At 45.9% G+C, this 24842-nt stretch overlaps 1 protein-coding gene across 1 annotated transcript in view; it reads left to right on the top strand.

The window, feature by feature from the left end:
- The window catches only part of KLHL4 (kelch like family member 4), a 924273-nt gene that overhangs the window by 452250 nt on the left and 447181 nt on the right, over positions 1–24842 (top strand). The window contains exon 3 of the mRNA XM_069213186.1: positions 4088–4224. Within this exon, the coding sequence (XP_069069287.1) occupies positions 4088–4224 (137 nt within the window). The remainder of the gene's footprint in view (positions 1–4087; positions 4225–24842) is intronic.

The following is a 24842-nucleotide window of genomic DNA, read 5'->3' as shown; positions in this document are numbered from 1 at the left end:
CTTGTGTATGTTGGATGTTTGTTGTTTTGGTCTTGTTTTACTGAGATAAATATTGCCTATTTTTCATAACTGGTGGGGTGTCCATTTGTAGTGTTCTCACTGTGTTACTGTTTGTGGGTACAAATACTTAGCACATTGCCTCTGAGATAAGCCGGACTGCTAGTGCCAAGCTACTTAGGGGGTGAGCAGGGGGTATCTTAGGAGTTTGACTCCCTTACCCTGACTAGAGTGAGGGTCCCTACTTGGACAGAGTGAAAACTGACTGCCAACTAGAGACCCATTTTCTAACACCCACCAATGCATTTCTCATCCTTTTTGTGCAACTGCGAAGTTGTTGTCACATGTTTATATTTTAATCAGCTAATTGGAAGAGGGAGGAAAGTTCATTTCACCAACATATATTCTGTGATTTAAAAGCAGAGATGAGTTGGGGGAACCCTGACGTGCACTTCTTCCCCGAATGTCAATGATTAAGATATGCTCCTGCCTACAACAACAAAAGACAAATGACATAATGTTTAAAAAACCCATACAGGAAACAAAATATTCCATTCTCCCCAAAATAAAATCTATGTTCCTCACATGTCTGACCTTTTGGGTTATCCCTGCAGATTCCAAATGACATTGAAAGAATGACTCTCACACATCTGTGGATCCTTTCTATTTCCTCATACAATGAAAGGTCTTGTGTTTTCACATCAACAACTGGGAAGTGACTACTGTGGTCCTGAATGAGAGTGGGTGATAGAACCAGGTGACGCAACAGGTCCAGACAGAACAGACTTCATGGCTTAAGCTGAAAACAGAAAACTATTTAGTTGAATTACGGAATACCTTTGCAACCTTACCTACAGGCTCAAAATCTTGAAAGATACTCACTTGGAACCAACTGTGTCCTAGAAACTGATCATTACGTAAACAAGAAAATAGAAAGGTCAGTACAGGGGAAGGGGTTAGGACAGGGTCTCTGGAAACAGAAGGTGAATGAGATAAAAACACTTCTTCTGTTGGCAATTTTCAAAAGACAGGTTTCAGAGAACAGAGGGGCAACAACAAAGAGTGACAAACTTTAGTTTATGTATAACCCATTAAAAAGCTCCAACAAAACCCACAAATTAAAATAATCTGGATTTCTAAAAAATGTTTCTATTTTACCTGAGAGTGTGACTTTGTTGGTGTAAATGGCTCTCAAATTCCTTTCAATAATTCTTGTTTCAATTCACTGGTGAAGATTTCAGAAAAGAAAACCAGTAACAATGACAAAAAAGTCATTTATTGAAAATAATTTTACAAATTCTTCAAAATTTCCAAATCACGCGTGGTTACAAATCCTTGCCTTTTATTTGAAAGTATGTAATATTTTAACCAAAATATTCACTGGGTTCTCTCTGACGTTCTAGAGTAGATTTTACATATTTGTGTCACCTCTTCATGCCTTGAAGCACAGGAGAGAGGTTGCTTCAAATAAACCCTTTAAAGACAGAAAATAATTGATACTGTTGTATCGTCTACAAGAAAGATAACATAACCCCCTGAAATAGAAACTGTAGCTCATCTGTACAATGTGTGGTCTTCTAACTGAAATTGTTGGGTGGTATTCATTTGTTTCTTGTCATCAGAGTATATTTAACGCTCCCTGGGTCCTTGACATGCCCCACTACATAGATGAAAAGTCAAGAAGAATAACACTGGTAAAGGCAAAGAAGGTTAGGGCCTACAAGAACAGACTTAAAGAAACCTAAAACCAAAGAAATACAGATCCACTTCAATGTGTGTTCTTTCACCTGAAAGTATGCAGCATTTCACTGGACTATCTTCATGTGGCTAGGGTAACTCTGAAATAAATGTGCTGACGTTCCTGAAAATAATTCTCATGTTCAGATAAGATGTGAAGTGTTCTAGAGAACATTAACTGTGACAATAAAAATAAAAGAGACAGTGTCTATATGTGGGGATGTATCTAAAAAAGCTGCAAAAATAAAAAAGAATTCCTCACATTTATGTTGGCTTTTGCAAGAAACCCTGCAGGCTTTCCAAAAAGTTGTTACTGTTTATTTAGATAAGGCTGATAGATGTTTGGTAAGACACTGCACTCTGAAATTCTTATGAATTCTCTTATGAGATATTTGTGTGGCTCCACTTATCAATTCACAGCTGAGGAGAATGCTGAAAAGAATTTCCACACACAAAATTGTAAATGTCTACCATGGCCAGCAGTTAATGTCCATGTTCAAAAACAGTTTTGTTCCCACTTGCTTCTGTCATATAATCTGGCCTTGGGTAGTTTGATTATTATTCAATAAAGCAGCCATGACGTTTTTTGCAGCTAGGTTAATAATTTCATTGTTTTTCATTTGGGAAGGCACATTCAATTCAACTGACATGAGCATAAATGCCTCAAGTTGTTGCTGGCGACTTTGGTCTCTCAAGTGGTTTTACCTTAAACACTTTAACAATTTAATAAGGATTTTTAATAGCCAGCAGCAATTTAGAAAAGCAATGCAAAATTGGTGCAACCCAGAATCATGACTGAAGCTTGCATTCTTTTTTAGCTACAGCACTTTGTCATGCTCTGTAAACAACGTTTTACTATTTCCCAAATTTTGGTGATGAATTAACTGACCTTTTTTTAATAGAAGGTTGAGTCACCCATTCAAGGACTCAAATGTGTGACCTGTCGGTCACCATACTTACACTTACAATTCAGAAGCACATTTAGGGAAACACTTGGGCGAACCAATCCACACGTGCAAATACACATACATTCACATATCCACTCGTGCATCCACCCATTAAAAAAACATTTAACGGGCTGTGGTGGTTACAACAGGACTGGGTGGGGTGGCAAAAAGGGAAAGCAGAAGGTGCTGGAAGGAGATTGATGTTTTGGAGAGGAAAGGGAACATTAGAAAATTCCTCCACATCTCTCATTGACTAAACATGTCATCGGTTGCCTAATGAGAGTAAGACTCCCCAACTCCTCACAAAGTGGGATGTTGTCAGTGAGACTTGCTGACCCCACCCCAATCAGTGATGAGGTGCCATTGATAGACCTTGAGTTCTGGGCATTTCAGACTTAGAATTTATATGTCTAGGGCTGACTCTATTCGTGACGCTCCTTCTGGTCATGAGCGGGAGGACCTTTGCTGGGCTTTTTAAATCACTGCCCTCAGGGCTGAGAAATCTTCAGCCCAGCAAAGCTTGGTTTACTCTTACAGTTGCTTACAGTTGCTTGTGCATTAGTGCATATAAAGTACTTGGCTCCCTGACACTGATCTTTACTTAGCCTGACAGAGGCTCACCATGATTTGGAAAATGCAGAGGGGCAGAGACAACCACCCATGATGAAGGATCACCACTGTTGTTCAAGTGAAGAGGGTTCAATTCACCTATTCAGCATTTTATAACATAGAGGATCTTTGAGGTTTGCTGCAAGATATCTAACTTTGATTGCAATATAATCACATTGTTCAATCTATAAGAGACATTGCATTAATATTGATTTTATTGTTGATTCATTTTATGGCTGATTTGTACATTGATGTCACCAGATGTGGCCAGCAAGTACTTCAATTCCCTAGGTCTCACAGTAAAGAGAGCTTATTTCAGCGTATAAGGACAAGTAGACCGACAACAACAAAAGACCGACATTTCAAACTTCTTGTTGTGGCGTTGATTTATTTTATCAATGATAAGCCTAGAACTCGGAACATGCACACATATTTTGAGATCTATGTAAGTAATGTGTTCTGGTGCATGTGTTTGTATCTGCGTGAACGGCTGTATGTGTTTTTTACACATTTACATACAGACACTTACAGCATGCCAACTCACAAGGTTTTAAGAGAGATGTACCTTCACAAAATACTGGCATTGACAGCAGTGAAGCAAAACAAAATAGAAATCACTCTGACACAAAATAAGATTAGTTAATTAACCTTTTGACTTTCCTGCCCACTGCTGCACACTTCAGTAATGCATTTTAATGGTCTGCAAACAAATGTGGTTTCAAGTACTCAACTACATTTCATGCTTTCCTAAGAGATTATAAACTAATTTTGATTCTGTAAAATGTTTTTATTTATAGGTTGGTTTTAAGTGCCGTATCGGATTATTTTGCTGCAATGTTTACCAATGACGTGCGTGAAGCAAAGCAGGAGGAGATTAAAATGGAAGGCGTGGACCCGGACGCACTCAAGTCGCTGGTACACTACGCTTACACGGGTAAAGAGTTTTTTTCTGTTAAATCCTGAAAAGTAAAATATACTGCTTGCCTCCTACACGCAATACGTATACTCAAGAAGTCTGTTCTTGCCTATGTGCAGATCCTGTTCTAAAAGACAGAAAGTTGAAGACCGAGTCAATAAATAAGTCAATAAATAGTAGCCCTTTCAATAGTATTTGAATTACACACCAATTATTATTTTTTTCACACACATTTCTACGTCTGCCCACTGCAATCAATTGAAATATTATGTCTCTATCTATACGTTTAACCCAAAATCCATCAATCTCCGCCTTAAGAAAACCACCATATCGGAGTTATGGTTACAGATTTATTTCTCCATAATGGATACATGAGTGTATGGAGGCTGCTATGTCGTAGAAAATATGGGTTCCCCTCAGTCACGAGCGGGCATTCTTCTTACCCCAGGATTTGGCTGGTGCAGGAACCCAAAGACCCAGTTTAGCTGCATGAAAATATGACTGGCAAAATCACCTTCATAAAGGTCTCCATGGCAGCCTGGAACCGTTCCTTGGATGTTGCCCGGCCGTAAGGCAAGGCAGTGTGGGAATGCTTCCCACTACCAGCCAAAATGTTCTAATTTCTCCACCTCCTCCTTCCACCAGCCCCTCTACACACATTTACCACTTGCTCAGTTCAGATGGTAAATGTATGCATTAAACACCATGTAAAAAAAAATTCCATACAAAACACTTCTGGTAGATCTGATTCTGCACAGTTATTTTCCTTACATGTAATGATTACCTCTTTGCTGCCAGGCCTTTTCCCCCTCAGGTGCCAGGCCTTTTTTTGGCTATTTCGGGCAGTTCGCGTTAGACCCCCCGTAACCTTTTGTCCACTTGATCTACCCACACCAAATGTGGGCACTTTTTTCCAACATCCTAGGGGTTCTAGAGGTACCCAAAGTTTGTGGGCTCCCCAGGAGGAGACCAAGAAAGTAGACAAAATACAGCGAAGATTATTTTTTATTTTATTTTTTTAAATGGGAAAAAGGGCTGCAGAAGAAGGCTTGTGAATTTTTCCCTGAAAATGGCATCAACAAAGGGTTTGCGGAGCTAAAATTACCATGTTCCCAGCTTTCCGGAACAGGCAGACCTGAATCAGAAAACCACATCGTTCAACACAATTGTGACATTTTACCGGGACATATCCCATTTATACTATATTGTGTGCTTTTAGCCTCCTTCCAGCTACTAACAGAAATGGGTGTGAAACCAATGCTGCATCCAGGAAAGCTAAACATTTCTGAAAAGTGTACAAAATTCTGAATTCAGCAAGGGGATATTTGTGTAGTTCCTACAAGGTTTTCCTACAGAAACTAACAGCTGAAATAAAAAATATTGAAATTGAAGTAAAAAAATCAATTTTCTCCACGCTTTACTCTGTAACTTTTTATTGCCATGTCAGATTTTCAAAAGCAATATACTGTTAAGTTTGCTGGACTCTCCTGGTTGTAGGGATATATAGGGCTTGTAGGTTCATAAAGAACCCCCGGTATCCAGAGCCAATAAATGAACTGCACCTTGCAATGGGTTTTCATTGCATAACGGGAATACAGCAATTCATTTGCTGAAATATAAAGAGTAAAAATTAGGTATCAAGAAATTCTTTGTATTTCCAAAATGGGCATAAGATAAGATGTTGGGAAGCCGTGGTCATTTACACATCTTTGAATTCCAGGGTCCCCATATTAGAATGTGAATTTCAAGGCATTTCTCAAATAGACATCTTTTTACACGCTGTCTTGTATTTGGAAGGAAAAGATGTAGAGAAAGACAAGGGACAATAACACTTGTTCTTCTATTTGCTGTTCCCCCAAGTCTCCCGATAAAAATGATACCTCACTTGTTTGGGTAGGCGTAGTGCCCGTGACAGGAAATGCAACGTGGACACATCACATTTTTACACTGAAATCTGATGTGTTTTTTGCAAAGTGCCTAGCTGTGGATTTTGGCCTCTAACTCAGCCGGCACCAAGGGAAACCTACCAAACGTGCATTTTTTTAAACTAGACACCTAGGGGAATCCAGGATGGGGGACTTGTGGGGCTCTTATCAGGTTCTGTTCCACAGAATCCTTTGCAAACCTCAACATTTGGAAAAAAACACCTTTTCCTCACATTTCTGTGACAGAAAGTTCTGGAATCTGAGAGAAGCCACACATTTCCTTCCACCCAGCACTCCCCCATGTCTCCCCATAAAAACGGTACCTCACTTATTTAAGTAGGCCTAGTGCCCGCAACAGGAAAAGAAACATGGACACATCAAATTTTTATACTGAAATCTGATGTGTTTTTTTGCAAAGTGCCTAGCTGTGGATTTTGGCCTCTAGCTCAGCTGGCACCTAGGGAAACCTACCAACCTGTGCATTTTTTAAAACTAGACACCTAGGGAAATCCAGGATGGGGTGACTGGGGGGGCTCTTACCAGGTTCTGTTCCCGCAGAATCCTTTGCAAACCTCAAACTTTGGCAAAAAGAACACTTTTTCCTCACATTTCGGTGACAGAATGTTCTGGAATCTGAGAGGATCCACACATTTTCTACCACCCAACATTTCCCTCAAGTCTCCCGATAAAAATGGTACCTCACTTGTACATGTAGGCCTAGTCCCTGTGACAGGAAATGCCCCAAAACACAACATGAACAAATCACATTTTACCAAATAAAACAGACCTGTTTTTGCAAAGTGCCTAGGTGTGGATTTTGGCCTCTAGCTCAGCCGGCATCTAGGGAACCTACCAAACTTGAGCTGTTTTTAAAACTAGACACCTAGGGAAATCCAAGATGGGTGGACTTGTGGAGCTCTCACCAGGTTCTGTTACCCAGAATCCTTTGCAAACCTCAAAATCTGATCAAAAAACACTTTTTCCTCATATTTTGGTGACAGAAAGTTCTGGAATCTGAGAAGAGCCACATGTTTCCTTCCACCTAGCATTCAACCAAGTCTCCTGATAAAAATGGTACCTTACTTGTGTGGGTAGGCCTAGTGCCTGCAAAAGGAAACGCCCCAGAACACTATCTGGACACATCAACACTTCTCAAATTCAAAACTACCTGTTTTTGCGGGGGCACCTGTGTTTTTGGTCCTGGGCTCAGCAGCCATATAGGGAAACCTACCAAACCCAAGCATTTCTGAAAACTAGACACCCGAGGGAGTCCAGGGAGGTGTGACTTGCATGGATCCCCCAGTCTTTTCTTACCCAGAATCCTGAGCCAACCTTATATTTATGTCAAGACGGGGCCACTCACCTTAAAAGCAGGATGTCTGCAGGGGCGATGGTATGCCACCCGCCCTCCTGGAACACCTCTCGGCCCTTCCTGGTGGACACAAAAACACCAGCAGGAGTCCCAAAAGGAAAGTGGGAGTGGAAGAGAAAGAGACAAAACACTGCCACATCTTGCCGGTCCAGTCAGACACCCTGTATCTTCGGGGGCAGGTCGTTGTTGACAGAGTGATAGTAGAGTTAGTGCACTCAACTTACTTGAAACTGAATCTCTCTTTCTGGTATCGGCATGGGAGCGGTAGAAGAACACCGGGATGCTCCAGCACTTTTCTTGGATAATAATAACTTTTGGCACAATTACGAACACTGCATTACCAAAAACTCAAACTGAGTACCATAACAATAAGTACTGCAACACTAGGGCTGGCTTCACAGAGATTCACTGTTGCACACTACAATTAGAACTGTGGTTGCACTTATCATGCACACGAAAGACAAACAAGGGCATTAATTATATCATGAATAACTTTCCTGCATGCATAGGGTTACACGTAAAGGAACAAAAATTATCCAAGAAATACAAATGTCCACTCTGGGTTTAAACTGTTAGGGTGGCACAGTTTGATTTGGTTTCACTGTTTGTGTGAAAAACCCTTCAAAAGCAAATTCCTCAAACCTGAAACACAGGCCTGAATGACACAATTTAAATCCAAGTGTTATGCTATTAGAGAAAGAAAAGTCATGTAAATGCTCTTTTAAAATTGCACTGTCACTTGTTGAGCACTTGAGCTCAAGCAGATTTCCTAAAGCACATTTAGGCAAGTAACTACAATAATAATGTAGAATGTTCAGAAATGTGTTTGTCTCTTCAAGATAAGCATTCTGCAAAAGCATGAGGTCTGAAATACACCAGCTGTTCTAGGAAAGGGCGGGGCTCAAAGAACAAACTCCCTGGACAATACTAGTCACTTAGCTGCAGTCTTTTCCGGTGTGCTGGAACAATGCTTGGTGTCAGCTGGTACAGGAATGAAGAAAAGAATTGCCTCAAAAATCCTGAATACGACGATGACAGCAGGGGCTGGACTGCCAAATCAGATGCTGAGATCACAAACCAAAACAAAGCCAAGCAGGGAGGCATGCTTCACTCTGCTATTTATAGCCAATCAGGAAAGCAGTAAAGTTTCTATATGTGGATGAGTCACCACACCCAATTAGAGGCACATGTCTAGACCTGCTCACATTAGCAAACAAGCATTGGTAAAACAAGCATTGATAAAACCAATTGTGTAACACAGCACATTATGTTTACTTAGAAACATGAAGGTTTAACCAAGAACAGAGATATGATTTATCCCTAATCCGTGGGAATACTGACAGATAACGCAGGAGGCACCTTGGGAATTCCTGACAATTTAGCTGAAAAAAATCATATTTTTTCCACCCTCAGTCTCCCAGTAAAAATTATACTTTACTTGTGTAGGTGGTCCAAGTGGCTGTGATAGGGAAGAGCCAAAAACATGTAAGAATTGAGGGAGAACCAAAGTGGGTCCAAAAGGGCAGTTTGACAAAAAAGAAATTTAGGTTGACAAGTGGGGCAGACGTTTTATCGGTATGGATGCGACAATGCTGAGTGGTGGGAATTTTGTGGATTCCTACAGATTCCAGAAGGTTCCATCACAAATATGTGGGAAAAATGTGTGAATTCCAGCAAAGTTGGAGGTTTGCAGGGTATTGTGGGCAAGGAAAAGGTTTGGGGTGCAAGTGAAGCACACCATCCTGGACTCACCCAGATGTTTAGTTGTCAGATGTGTCTAGGTCTTGTAGATTTTTCTACATGGCAGTGTCCCAAAGTCCAAAAAGTGCAGCCCTCACCATTCCAAGTGGGACAATTCCAATCCGCCAACTCAAGTATGGAGGTAACACCGCCATTGTTAACTTGGCAAGAAGGCACATCTTGATTCACTTGGCTGGATCATTGGCTAGAGTCCTGCCGTGAGCCACTACTTCCAGGAGTCGGCAGGACTCAGGCAATCTTTCGCCTATGATTCTGGCCAGCATCTAATTAGGGAGGGTGCACCTCCAAGGCGGAGGATGGGTTTTCCCCTTGAAAACCGATAGCGGGACCGTTACTACCAATATCTAAATCAGGCCTTCATCTAAAGTTGGATTTTCTTAAATCTCTTGTAGACATAGGGGGTCATTCCGACCCCGGTGGGCGGCGGGCACCGCCCAAACACCGCCCCGCGGTCAGATGACCGCGGGGGACATTCCGACTTTCCCGCTGGGCCGGCGGGCGATCTGCAAAAGATCGCCCGCCGGCCCAGCGGGAAAGCCCCAGCAAAGATGAAGCCGGCTCCGAATGGAGCCGGCGGATTTGCTGCAGTGCGACGGGTGCAGTGGCACCTGTCGCGATTTTCAGTGTCTGCCAAGCAGACACTGAAAATCTTTATGGGGCCCTGTTAGGGGGCCCCACGACACCCGTTCCCGCCAGCCTCTTCCTGGCGGTGTTAACCGCCAGGAACAGGCTGGCGGGAAGGGGGTCGGAATCCCCATGCGCCGCCATGGAGGATTCCTTTGGCCAGGGGAAAACCGGCGGGAAACCGCCAGTTCCCCTTTTCTGACCGCGGCTTTACCGCCGCGGTCAGAATTGGCCAGGAAGCACCGCCAGCCTGTTGGCGGTGCTTCCACGGTCCCCGCCAGGGTCGGAATGACCCCCATAGTTTTGTTTTACTCCAGTACATTGTGATGTGCATAAGGTTGATGGAAAATGGATGGGTCTGCTGCCATTTAGGTGTAGTGGAAGGCAACCTAAACATGAATTTGGTGTAGAACGCTCTACCACTTAATACATTTTGTCATTGATTCTTGAAAATCCGTCATTTGAAAATTATTCTTGCCAAAAATAAATCACTGTCTGCAGGGTCAGGTAGAAATAGCTTTGTAGGAGAAGTAAGACATAGGAGCATTACAATTTAAGACTTCTATGATATTACTAAAGGCACACTCTTTTCTACAGCAATAGAACAACCATTTCTTTCAAGAGAAAGCAGGGTCAGAAAATTATGACTATGCTGTTTTCAAAGTGGCTATGTCGACACATTCTTTGCTAACTAGGCACACCACTTATCACAATAATTTTTTCTTATATTACTAGATACTGATGATATAACACCATCATGAAAGTGAACTATGTGGATAGATTTCACCAAATGTATTGGACTTGATTTCTTGCCTGAATCAAACAAACAGCTGCAAAAATGAGGAACAAGATAAAGGTCTAAAAAGACAAATATGAATAGGGGCTGTATACATCTTATAGACTATTTCAAGGTTTGACTTGTTTTCCTTTATAAAAATCTCCTCACTTCTGAATTTTGTCTTGCCTATTTCAGTGGATGTTTTTGAGCAAAAACAACTTTTCAATTGAGCTTTTAGTCTTGTTTCTCTTTTTCGGTCCGGCAAGAGATCACTTATGTGCCTCTTAAAGCAGATGTAATTAAACAATAACCTATATAACATAGCTGATCATTTACAGTTCTGACTAGAGATAATGGTGATCACAATGCCAATGTGCTTCCCATATTTCTGCCTTCCCCTACTAAGGAGCATGGGCCTTCAGAGAAGTGGCTAGCTTGCTAAAACAGGCAAGTACATGCGAAGAGAAAGACTTCAGTGACAATAGGTAGAACTAACTTCTTTGATGGTCAAGAATTGCCTTCAATTCATGCCCAAGGGCATGGATTTGGAAACCAGGCAATTTGTATGTATGCATTTGTTTATGTGGTGTATGTATAGCATGAATATAGCTAAAAAGCAGCAAAGTGCTTCATAGGGTTAAAGACCAAGACACAATTAATATATGATTGGATGTGTAGAAGGATTTTTTAGGAGCAAAAGTAGACTACTACTGCTTCATGATGTGGTGGCCTTTAAAGAACTGTGTCTTCAACTTCTTTGCAAATTGTATTGGGACAGTCTTGATGGATATGGGAACTTGAGGTAATATTGTGCATCTGCACACTCTGTCAATGTATTTCTAATTCCTATACTGTTAATAGGCAACAGATGTTAAGAATCCAGGCTCAAATAAAATAAAACCAAATGGTTGAATTCTGCTTGTGCTAAAGCTAGTCATGTGGTGGTAAGTAAAGGTAATCCTTCCCATGAGATCTTGTAAAGACTGCAGAAAAGTGCCTTGGGCATAAGGGAATATGGAAGACAAAAGACATTTAGGCCCTCATTATGACATTGGTGGTAAATGTTGCTTACCGCCACGCTGACAGCCGCCAACATACTGCCGCGGTGGTGGATATCCATCTTCCATATTATGACACACACACACACCAATCCGACAGAAGGCTGCCACACACACAAATCCGCCAGCCCAAAGGTCAGTGCTAAAGTGGCGGTACCAACACCCATACCGTTACGCCAGCAAAACAACGGCCACCACATTATGACCCACGAACCACCACAGCGGCCATTCAAAAGCGGTAAACCATTGGCTGTACAGACTGCTGCGCTCAGAATGGACATCCACAAACAAAACAACACTACATTGGCCAATACTAAAAACACACACCTGACATTCATACACAGACCACACACACACATACACACCACTATAAAACACTCACCTACATTACCCACAACCCTTTGCCAACACCAAAGGATTGCAAGAGTTAGCCACCTACATCACAGAGACAACGACACACACTCCACTTACACCCATGCAACCCTCACGCACCCCACATCACACACCCCACCACATTACTCAACACACTCTCACCAACACACAACATACAACACCCATGACACCACAAAAGCTCCCCCATTTCACTGAGGATGAGTTTGGGTCATGGTGGAGGAAATTGTCAGGGTAGAGCCACAGCTGTTTGGAGCACAGGTACAGCAGATGTCCATTGCCTAGAAGATGAAGCTATAGTGGAGAATCGTGGACAGGGTGAACGCCATGGGACAGCACCCAAGAACAAGGGACAACATCAGGAAGAGGTGGAATGACGTTCCATAGCAGCAATGCACCAGATCACCATACAGAGGACTGGCGGTGGACTCCCACCTCCTTCCCCACAGCTCACAGCATGGGAGGAGCAAGTACTGGCATTACTGCATCCTAAGGGACTCTCTGGAGTGGCCAGAGGACTGGACACTGGTAAGTCAACATTTACTACCTATCACCCCCATACCTGCATGCCATCTCACAACCTCACCCTCAGTCCCATCACTCCACTCCATCCCACACACTGAACCTACACATATGTCTAACCTCCATGCCAACCCCTGCCTGTTATACCAATGCATGGACAGCCCTCCCAGCCCTGTATGGACACCCATCACCAAAGAATGCACAGCATAGGCAAACTAACAATCACACAATACATCCCCATACATAAACAAAAGGTGGCAGGGCAACAGCAACCATAGAGGGAAAGCCAGGGATATACAATATGTCATACACATGAAGCATAATACACCACTGACATCCCCACAGGTACCCCTGCCAATGTCAGTGGAGAGGAGGTGCCACAACTATCCAGTCCCCCAACAGAAGATGCCCCTAGTGATGGCAGTAACTCTGGACTTCTGGATCTGGATGACCTATCTGGCCCATCAGGGACCACTGGACAGCCGGTCACCCAAGCCCACTCACAGACCACCACAGAGCCTCCCCATCAGGATCCAACAACACAGCACCCACCCAGCGTCCCCAGACCTCTGTCCCTAAGACACGTCAATCAGCAGTGTGTCCACCTGTACAGGGACCCCAGGCCACACCTTGCCCCCAAGACAATCAGGGACTTGGGGTCAGTGTCAGTGGGCATACCGTTCAGGGGACAGAGGCACAGGCCAACAGGGACACTGGGAGGACTGCTGTGCGCCAGGTTCAGAACAGGAGCAGGAAACTGACTCTCTAGAAGGCACTCTCCGAGATCCTGGGAGCCTACCAACATTCCCAGGGCACGATGGGCCAGATCCTAGACAACATGCGGCTGCAGGAAGGACATTATCAGGGGATCTGGGAGGACTTGCAGGCCATCAACACCACCCTGATCTCCATAGCAGGGGTGCTAGCAGACATAGCCAACATCATGAGGGAGGTATCAGCACACCAGCAGGCCGCTTCTACTAGCCAGTCCATCAACCAGCCCTCCACTTCCGCTGCCGCTAGTGGGCAGGAGGCCCGCCACAGGACCCACAGGCCACTAGCATTCCTCCCCCTGCAGAAGGTGAGCCACCCCGCAAACATTCCCTGCGACCCAGAAATAAGTCAGAGACACTAGCCAAGACCACCGCCAAGAAATGAGACTCTCCTGATTTTCCTCCTTGTGTCCCACCCTGTCACCTTGTCCTCTTTGAAATACCATTGCCCCCCTTCCTATGGCCCCTTGGACACTGGACCTGTGCTACAAACAGACTAGAACAATATCCTGGACTTTCCTCCATTATCACCCCATTACATTGCACTTTCCCCTCAATTCCTTAGCACAACAATAAACACCCTTGGACACAACTCAACTGATTGTATGTCATGTGTTGAAAATGTGTATTCATTGAAACAGTTTCATCCATTGCAAATGTACTGTACATTGTGAGTGCATATAAATAATGACCTGTAACTGGTTTTAGTCAGCACATCAGTACACAGTTATATCAACAACATCTGCAAAATGACAAACCATAGGTGACAGTAAGTAGAGGTAAAAGGAAGTGAATGCATCATGACACAGCCACACAGAATACAGCAATAGTCAAAGAAATGTTAATCTGCACTGTCTCACCTGTGTGTCATTGGAAGTACTGACGGATAACTGATGTTCTGTTGTCCTCACCCTCAGCCTCTTCATCCTCACTGTCAGCAGGGTCTACTGCTGCCACAGGAGCAGTAGACCCTCCAGAAAAGTTGCATGGCATCTGAGGGCCAGGTTGTGCAACATGCTGCATGCCACGACTCTCCGACAGACCTTCTCGGTGAGTAGCACATGGATCCACCTGTCAGATGGAGGCACCTGAACCTGGCCTCTCGATGATCCGCCTCGTTTGCCCATGTGCCTCATTATAACATTCTTCAGCCCTTGTCCTGGCATTCCTCACAAGGGTCAGCAGCCACAATAGGTTTGAGTAGCCAGAGTCACCTGCAAGTATTGAAGGACAACATTTAGCCACACACAATCCGATGGGGTTGACACCAGAGGCATACACTAACATACAGTGGGTGGGGATCAAGGCTCACCTATTAGCCACACCCTGTGCCTCTGTAGTTGGGCCATCACATTTGGGATGCTGCTATTCCTCAGAACAAAGGCATCATGCACCAACCCAGGATACTTAGCATTGACGTGGGAGATGTACTGGTCTGCTATGCACACCATCTGCACATTCATTAAGTGGAAAATCTTACGATTCTTGAACACCTGTTCATTCTGGCAGGGGGGACAAACGCAATATGTGTCCCGTCAATTGCACCAATAATATTGGGGATATGTCTCATTGCATAGAATCCGGCCTTCACAGTGGCCAAATCTTCCACATAGGGGAAAGCTATGTATCTGCACATGTGTTTTACCAGGGCAGACAAAACCTTTGTCAGCTCGGTTGAAAACATGGGCTGTGACATTGTTGCTGCCAAGCCCACTGTCACTTGGGAAGAACCAGTTGCCAGGAAATGGAGCATTGATAGAACTTGCACAAGAGGGGGGATCCCAGTGGGATGACGGATAGCTGATATCAGGTCAGGCTCCAACTGGGCACAAAGCTCTGTGATTGTGGCCCTGTCCAGTCTATAGGTGAGTATTATATGCCTTTCCTCCAGTGTAGCCAAGTCCACCAGAGTTCTGTACACAGGCGTATGTCTCCACCTCCTATTTATCAGCAGCGGTAGGTATCTAATGAACACAAGAGTGAGTATGGTGTCACAACTGGAACAACAAAACCGCAACTGCAGTCCACATGGTGCACTTATGTATTGGGACAGTGTAAATGGTGAAGTATGTGCCAATCTAATCTGTGATGCAGTAGTTGTCTATAAGCTTGTTTCCCCCCCACTGAAATGGCGACAGCCTGTCCTGTGTGGAGGGACAGGTGGAAGTGAGGTTATTCCGCTGACGTTGGGAGTTGTGGCGGAAGGCGGTCGTGCACCGCCGTGCAATTTGTCATTGGAAAATATGGTGCTCTATGGAGTACAGTGGTCAATGGGGATCTACGCCGGCGGTGATGGTGTACACCCCCGGGGACATGACCGCCATCTTCTATCTGATTCCTCAGTTGTTTCCTGACCTTCAACAGGAGAACACCTATACTGCATGTGCTGCTGCTGCCTGTGTCTGAAACCTACCATGGCCCATATAACCGAGGAAAGGGCCCCAGCCTTTACTTAGGAGGAGTTGGAGCGACTGGTGGATGGGGTCTTACCCCAGTACAGACAGCTGTATGGGCCTCCAGACCAACAGGTGAGTACATTTTGGGCACAATGCATGTGGAAATTATGCATGGAGGTGTGTATGCAAGCATCGTGTAAGGAGGGTAGGGAGGTGGGGGTATGTCTAATGGTGGTGTACATGTTGTGAGCTGGGCTATGTGTGTGCCAATGGTGATGGAAACGGGTATGGTGGGTTATTTGTGTGACAGGCTGGACTGTTTGTTTAATGGTGTTCTCCTGTCTGTATTGCCTCTGCAGTTCAGTGCCCATCAAAAGAAGGGAATATGGCATGCCATCGCAAGGAAGTGCGGACCCTCTGGGTCTATGGCAGGCAGAGCACCCACAGTCGGAAATGGTGGAAGGACCAGAGACGCTGGGCACAGAAGACCACAGATGCAAAGCTGGGGATGGCCTCCCAATGAGGAAGGCGTGCCCGTCGGACCCTGACCTCTGATGGCCTGCATACTGGCGGTAGCCTACCCTGAGCTGGATGGGTGCTTGAGGTAATCACAGCAGCCACAAAGGGGTGAGTACAGTGGGTATCAATACATATTTTGGCTGGTGGGGTGGTATCCGGGTGGTGGATGTGTGTTAGTGGGTGCCCCTAAGGCCAGGCCAGACATTGCAGCGTGGGTGAACTGAAGGGTAATGGGTATATGGCAAATACAGGTAACCAAGCTTGTTAGCAGTCCATTTCAGCCAGGGCATCGTCGTCCCAGGAGTGCTGCAGTTGGTGGTGTGTGGTCCTCATCTTGCCTTAGTGACTAGCCATATCACTAGTAGTGCAATGCAAAGGGCTTAAGCCTGTTCCCTGTGCGCATATCAATAGTGGTGTTGGTGCAGTCATTGACCCAGTGTATCCTTTGTCTCACCCCCGTTTTTGTTTTCTCATGCTGTTCTTGTGTGCATTATCATCATCTGGCAGAGGAGCAGAGGCACTGGCAACAGAGGGAGCTGCATCCCACAGGACCCAGGAGGCAGAGTACACCGACGCCGAGGGAACCAGTGGGATGGAGGGTAAGGGGAGACAACACAGACTCAGATACCTCTTCAGATGGAAGCTCCCTGGTCATCTACCAGCACCGCCCTTCCAGTAGCCCCTCAGCGAGTTGCCCGTGCCTGCTCACCCAGGAGGGTGGGCATCTCCTTCGCCCCAGGCACCTCGGGCCCAGCCCCAGTGAGTCCTGCTGCCCTGAGTGACAAGGCTATTGACCTTCTTGGATCCATTTCTGTAGGGCAATCAACCATTGTGAATGCAATCCAGGGGCTGGCATCCCAGATGCAACAATTCAATGCATTCCTGAGGGGCATTTATGGTGGACCAGTGGCCCAACAGAGATCGATTCAAGCTCTGGCCACCTCTCTGATCGCAGCCATTCTACCTCTTTCTACAATCCCCCCTCCAACTACCACTTCCCAGTCCCATTCTCCTAAACCCCAACCCATCCTAGGCACAAATACAGACAAGCATGCACACAAGACAACACCCAAGAGTGGCACAGGCAAACACAAGCACCACACTTCATCCCACAAGCACTCATGCAAACACCATACAGTTGCAGACACAACAACATCCACTGCCTCCACTGTCTCCCCGTCCTTCTCCTTCTCCACCTCCCTCCCAGTCACGTCCACATGCATCACATCAACATCCACCACCAGCATCACCACACCAAGCAGCACTCACACCTCACTAGCAGACAGCTCCTCCCACTTCTCCCACTGTGTCTGTTCCCCCTCCTAAAGGACACAGACACCCAAAAGCTACCCACCACTGCACTCAAGTCCAGCAGGCGTACACCTCCAACAACCACTCCCTCAACCTCCACTCTCATCCCTCCTCCCGCCCCACCGTCCCTAAGAAGTTTTTCCTTGCCCAACTTGACCTCTTCCCTCCCCCTCGTCCTGCCCATAGAATCAGCATGCCAACCAGGCATCCCAGCACCTCAGCCAAACAGTCCACGGGGACAGTGGATGCACCTCCTCGTCGTGGAGGCAGGACTGTGAGGGATTTCACTCCAACAACGAGAAAAGGGAAGGAGCCCACAACACCTACAGCCAGGAAGGGGAAGGAGCCCACAACACCTACAGCCAAGAAGGGGAAGGTGCCTGCACCTCCTACCATGGAGAGAATGAAGCCCCCAACTCCATCAGAGGCTGGGAGGGTGAGACCACAACCACCACAGCCACCCCCTGTGGTCACGGAGCCCTCACCGCCAGCAGAGGCAGGCCAAGAGGCACCATCACCTGTTGCCACAGAGCAGCCCTCAACAACAGCTGAGGCAATGCAGCTATCACCGCCAGCAGGCCAGGAGGCACCATCATCTGTTGCCACAGAGCAGCCCTCACCACCAGCTGAGGCAGTGCAGCTATCACCACCAGCGGAGGACATGTAAGCACCCCTCCGTTGACTGCTGCACAAGGGTCACCCTCCAGAACCAGTGGGAATGTTCCCCAGCTCAGAGACTGTGACCTTGCACTCCCCAGCACAGTGAAATCGGCATGGAGCCCCCCCCCAGAACCAGTGGGCATGTTCCCCAGCTCAGTGACTGTGACAGTGCACTCCTCAGCTCAGTGAAATGGACATGGAGCTCCCTCCAGAACCAGTGGGCTTGTTCCCCAGCTCAGTGACTGTGACCTTGCACTCCCCAGCACAGAGAAATGGGCATGGAGCCCCCTCCAAAACCAGTGGGCATGTTTCCCAGCTCAGTGACTGTGGCCTTGCACTCCCTGGAACAGAGAAATGGGCATGGAGCTCCCTCCAGAACCAGTGGGCATGTTTCCCAGCTCAGTGACTGTGGCTTTGCACTCCCTGGAACAGAAAAATGGGCATGGAGCTCCCTCCAGAACCAGTGGGCATGTTACCCAGCTCAGTGACTGTGGCTTTCCACTCCCCAGCACAGAGAAATGAGAATGGATCCCCCTCCAAAACCGGTGGGCATGTTCCCCAGCTGAGTGACTATGACATTGCACTCCCCAGCTCAGTGAAATGGACATGGAGCTCCCTCCAGAACCAGTGGGCTTGTTCCCCAGCTCAGTGACTGTGACCTTGCACTACCCAGCACAGAGAAATGGGCAGAGAACCCCCTCCAGAACCAGTGGGCATGTTCCCCAGCTCATGGACTGTGACCTTCCACTCCCCAGCACAGAGAAATGGGCATGGATCCCCCTCCAGAACCGGTGGGCATGTTACCCAGCTCAGTGACTGTTGCCTTGCACTCCCCAGCAAAAACAAATGGGCATGGAGCCCCCTCCAGAACCAGTGGGCATGTTCCCCAGCTCTTGGACTGTGACCTTGCACTCCCCAACACAGAGAAATGGGGATGGAGCCCCCTCCAGAACCAGTGGGGAAGTTCCCGTATTCTGCTGAGGTGCCCCACATCCTCCTGAGGTGCCTGCCCACTTGCAAAATGATGCCCCTGCAGTGTTCTCTCCAGATGATGTCAGGATACAAGTTGGATCTTGGACTGTGCCCTGTGGCCTTGTGTGCCCTTATGACTTTGGACTGGGAATTGGCCCTTTGTGAACATTTGTATATATTTGGTTTGTATGGTGGGTGTTGCTAAGCTAATACATTTTCTGTACATCCGTACTCTGGTACTTTAAGTTATTCTGCTGTGTTTCGATTGCCATTGGTTTACGTCTGCAGCTGGTTGTGTGTATGGTGTGTGTGTCGGGTGTGTGTTGTGCGAGTGTGTGTCACCGTCGTTTTCCTCCCTCCCTCCCTTGTGTGCTTGGCGGCTGCACTCACCGCCGTCCTCTTTGTCGACATTGGTGTTCCAGGTGGAGCATAACGTAGAAGATCATCGCGAAGACTTGCAGTTCGGGTTCCATGGCGGCATTGCTATTCCCTGTGTCTCCGACGGTGAGTCCTTTCTCTTCTGAGCTCTGTTTCCTCCAGGCTTTTGATGGCATTGGTACCGCCCCGAAAAAGGTGGCAGATTTGTGTGTCTTAAAATGGTGGGCGGTACTTTGTCTTTTGTCTGGCTTTTGGCGGCTACAGCCATGGTGTGTGTTGTTACCGCCCTGGCGGTTGATGTGGCACATTGGCTGTCTATGGGAGTTATCACCGACATGCTAATAATTTGGCGTACTTTCCACCAGCCTGGTGGCTGTATTACCACTACTTTATCACTCACCGCCAGGGTTGTAATGAGGACCTTAATTCTTCCGGCAGAGCATTGGAAGGCTGAAAGTAGTGTGTTATTATCAGGAATTTAGACCATACTGGAAGATGGTATCTGGAAAAAGTAAACTATGGATACAGTTTTGGAAGTAAGTATTCTTGTGGAGCAATGGATAGAAGAAGCTTTAGGTCTATAGCAGTATACCTGCTTGGTATGACGGCTGTTTCCCTCAATTGAGTTATATTTTCAGAAGAATACATTTCTCTCTTAGCCAGGTAAGTTGGCAATTGTGAATAAAACTCCAAGTCTGAAACATGTGCCTGTAGATCTTTATAAGGGAGTGGGGTAATGAAAATTGAGTAATTGAGTCCCCCCTGCAAAGTACATGGAGAGGCCCCTTCACGACTCACTCAGGAGCTCTAAGGCCAGGGTACTTTGTTGAGGGAACCCCCTGGAGCTTGGGCACCCCTGCACCGTGGGGGCTGCAGGGGCCTTTACTACACCATTGTTTTAAGACCAATATTGACCTCTGGGCCCCATTTATGAATTCAAAATACTTTATTTAATCAGTTATAATTTGCAGAGTGCTGGCACCTTTCAACTATGCATAGAGTTCTAATGGGTAGCAGTGATTAACAGAGATGTTTTTCATTGAGGGGCTCAAAGTGACTCTAAATTGACAAGAGCGAAGAATGTGTCATCTGTGATGTCACTCAGTACCGTGTTATGGCATAGTAACAGTGCAGTATAGTATTGAATAGCAAGATTTAGAATGAAGTGGCAGTCAATGTAGTCACACTTACTGAGAGCTATTCATAACAATCACTATCTTCAGAAGTGGTAATCATTCTGACAAACACTGTGATAGGCATGTTGCCTGGGTTGATCTTCAAAGAATGTCCTCAGAATGGTTCTGCTCTGTGCGAGGACCATGAGTGTAATGCCATTGCTGATGTTCAATTTTACTTTTGGGATGGTTTGGTACAAAGGAACAATGTGTAAGTCTCTGCCTTTTAGCCATAACATGTGTCATGCTAAAAACGTGCCATTCATTAGGTCTCTATGGACCTGTCTTCGACATTAGTCTTGGTAGACCAATGTAGACTGTAGGGGGTAATATTCTTGACGTGGTAGCCTCAGAATTAGTGCAGCTCCAGGAGCAAATTTATGAACAGCTTGAGGCCTCAGGGGAGGAAACATAATGGGGCAGTTTCACAAAACTTTTTGTGAGTATGGGAATTAGTACTACAGGTGTACTCCTTTACATGCTTGTCTAAGCCTTTGTGAATTGGCCCTGAAATTTCCAAGACTATTACCAAAAGTGTAAAGAGGGCAAAGTTCGCTCCATTCATTCTTTTTCTTTATACTATTGATATATGAATATGTTAATGCATGTAAGTGTACATGGATGAGTACTACCTTGCGTTCTGTCTTTACGAATGAGCCTGATGAGCGCAGTTCACCTTCTTCAGCTTGAGGGATCTGTCAGTGGTGTATTTTAGTACTCTTTCTGGTCAATCTATACAAAAATTGATTAAACAAAGAGCTGTACCACCCTGATTCACCTAAGGTGCATGGTAGATCACTGCTAGATCTACTTATCACAGATATGTGATTCTATTGTCATATATGGTCCTTGATTTGGAAAAATTAGTTGTTAAGTCTGTGCAATGTATGAGCAGGTTTGCTAATAGACAGCGTGGGATGCATGTTCTTTTTACTATATAAGTTTAGCATAGCATGTAAATGTGTTTCCTATGTGTTGCACATGATGGGATTGTTGGTCTATGTAAATACTAAAGCACTACAGGTAGGCATAAATGTTTGCTAAAATATTACTTCGACTTCCCTTCTCTCAGGATATGCATCACCGATGAATATAGCAATTCCATAGAGCTAGAAGTAAATGTTCTCCTTTGATCTGTGGATGTCAGCCTGGACTAGTTCCCCATGCTAAACGTCCTAAACAAATTCAGAATGGTAGCCTAAAATGGACATTACTCATCACATGCCTGTGGTTAATTCTGCATCCAAAGCTTTAAGCAGGTTGAGTTGTAACGCAGTAGCTGAAATCAAAGCTGACCTATCTGCATCAATAGGATGCAAATATGAATTTGCACAGACATTTATGCCCGTTTTCATTTTTTGCAAGTTTTACAGCTGCCCAAATAAATCATTTGGTGAGTTTTTTCTAAACTCTTTGGCCACCAGCAGTTGTCGAACAGCTTTTCAAAATTTGATGATGCTGAGTTCCTTAAAAATCTGCATTGCTGTTAATTAATTTTAAGAGCAGGAGCAATGTAAGGCATTCATTGAAAAATAAAAGCTGAGATCATGCTATGTCTTAAAGATTGATATTTGTGATTGAAACATTATGGCCCTCATATGGACCTCAGCGGTCTTTTTCAAAGACCGCTGAGGTACCGCCGTGCTGAAGCCCGCCAGTGCAGGCGGTTTTCCACCCAGCGTATCATGAGTGATGTCAGCCCTCTGCCCTTTTTTGGATGGAGAGCCACCAGCAGCCATACTGGCGGTCGGCAGTGAAGTGGAGGCTGCTCCACTGCCATGTCATCAGGACATCGCCCACCGAATCACGTCCCAGGATTCGGCGTGGCGGTGTTCTGGTGACAGGGAGCTGGTGGCGGAGCAGCCCCCATGCATCCTGTTCCCTCCCGGAGGATCACCGGAACAGGTAAGGTGATCGTCCGTTAGGGGAGGAGGGTAGGGGGTGTTGTGTGGTGTGTGGGTGCATTGGGGTGTCCGTGTGAGTGTGTAGAGAGGTGTGTGAGTGCGTGTATGCATGCGGGGAGTGTGTTGTGTATATGGGAAGTGTGTGCACTTATGCCTGTGTGTATGTGTGCGTGTATGCCTGCGTGTACGTGTAGTAGTTGTGTGAGTGTGTGTGTAGGGGGGTGGGGGTGTGTGTGTCAATGTGGGCGGGGGTTGGGGAGGGGGTCCTGCCACATTTAGGGGATGGTAGGGGGGACGTGGGTTTGGGGGAGGAATCTGGGGAGGGGGAGGGGAGACCCCTATCTGTGCCAGGGAAGGAATTCCCTGGCACTGATAGTGCCTACCGCCATGGATTTTGTGGCAGTACAGAACCCCACGAAATCCATGGCGGTATGCGGGGTCATGATACCACCGGCGGTTTAGTGACGGCCACCGGACTGGAGACTGAACTCTCCAGCCCAGTGGTTGTTACCACCCTGGCGGTCAGAGTGTAGAAGTTGCAGTTTGGCTTGGCGGTAACCGCCATGCTTGTAATATATATTTTATTTCTGCCGGCCTGTTTGTGTTATTGCCACCACTTCTACGCCGACCGCCAGGTTTGTAATGAGGGCCTATATCCCTATGTTTTCGATGAATTATGATGAATTTCACATATTATGGTTCTATAATGAACTTTTCAATATTTCTTTCCACAGCATATGTCACTGTTTGTTAGACATTTCATCCTTGGCGTGGTCTCCCTTAACTTTTTGCCTGGTTCCCAGGTTGTTGATGGGTGCTGGACTCTGTTTTTGCTGTTGTTGTTACTCTGGGGCCTTTACCACTGCTAACCAGTGCTAAAGTGCAAGTGCTCCCATACAAAATGTGTATGTAATTGGTTCATCCATGATTGGCATATTTGATTTACTGTTAGGTCCCTAATACAGTGCACTAGAGGTGCCCAGGTCCTGTAAATCAAATGCTACTAGTAGGCCTGCAGCACTGGTTGTGCCACCCACAATAGTATCTCTGTAAACATGGCTCACTTGCCAGGCCTAAATATTCCTTTTCTTACCTGCAAGACACACCTAAGGTATGCCGCAGGTAGCCCCATGGGCAGAGTGCAGTGCATGTTTAAGGTAGGACATATACTAATGTGGTTTATATGTCCTGACAGTGAAATACTGCTAAATTTGGTTTTCACTGTTGCAAGGCCCATCCCTCTCATACGTTAACATGGGGACTGCCTTTAAATATGATTAAAGTGTAGATTCCCTTTGGGAGCGGATGGACATGTGGAGTTTGGGGTCTCTGAGCTCACAATTTAAAAATACATCTTTTAGTAAAGTTGATTTTAAGATTGTGTGTTTGAAAATGCCACTTTTAGAAAGTGAGCATTTTCTTGCTTAAACCATTTCTGTGACTCTGTCTGTTTGTGAATTCCCTGTCTGGGTCAGTTTGACAGTTGGGCTGGTTGCACCTCTCACTAGACAGTGACACAAAGTGAGCTGGGGTGTAGCTTGCATTTCCTGATGAGCCATCTGTGCTAGGAAGGAGGGGAGAGGTGGTCACTCACACTTGAAAAGGCTGTGCCTGCCCTCACACAATACAGTCTCCACCCCCATGGTGTGTGTCTGGGGCCTGGGCAAGGCAAGATTTCACTAATGGGAGAGACTTTTCTTTGAAGTAAGCCTACTTCAAAGGGCAAAATGGGTATAAAACGGGCACCCAAAAGCACAGACATTAGATCACTGCTAGAAACCAAGAGGAACCTCTGCCTGGAGAAGAGCTGAAGAGCTGAGGAAGAAGAGATACCCTGTCTGTGACTGTGCTTTGTGGAGCTATCCTGCAGTTCCTGCTTCTGCCTGTGCAAGAGGACAAAGACTGGACTTTGTGTGCCTTCATTCTTGTGAAGAACTCTCCAAGGGCTTGAAACTGAACTTTCCTCCTGTTGTTGAAGTCTTAGGGACAGCAAAGACTTTACTCTGCCACCACCTGGAGCCTCTGCTGAGACTCCTACCCTGCCAAGTGGTGCCCATCCAGTTCCTGGATTCCTGAAAGGAGAAGCTGGCAGATCAAGAGTAAGAAATTCACACACAG

Source organism: Pleurodeles waltl, chromosome 2_1 (assembly GCF_031143425.1).
Source record: "Pleurodeles waltl isolate 20211129_DDA chromosome 2_1, aPleWal1.hap1.20221129, whole genome shotgun sequence".
NCBI lineage: Eukaryota > Metazoa > Chordata > Amphibia > Caudata > Salamandridae > Pleurodeles > Pleurodeles waltl.
The sequence above is the reverse complement of the archived record's forward strand: the minus strand, read 5'-3'. Positions and strand labels throughout refer to the sequence as shown.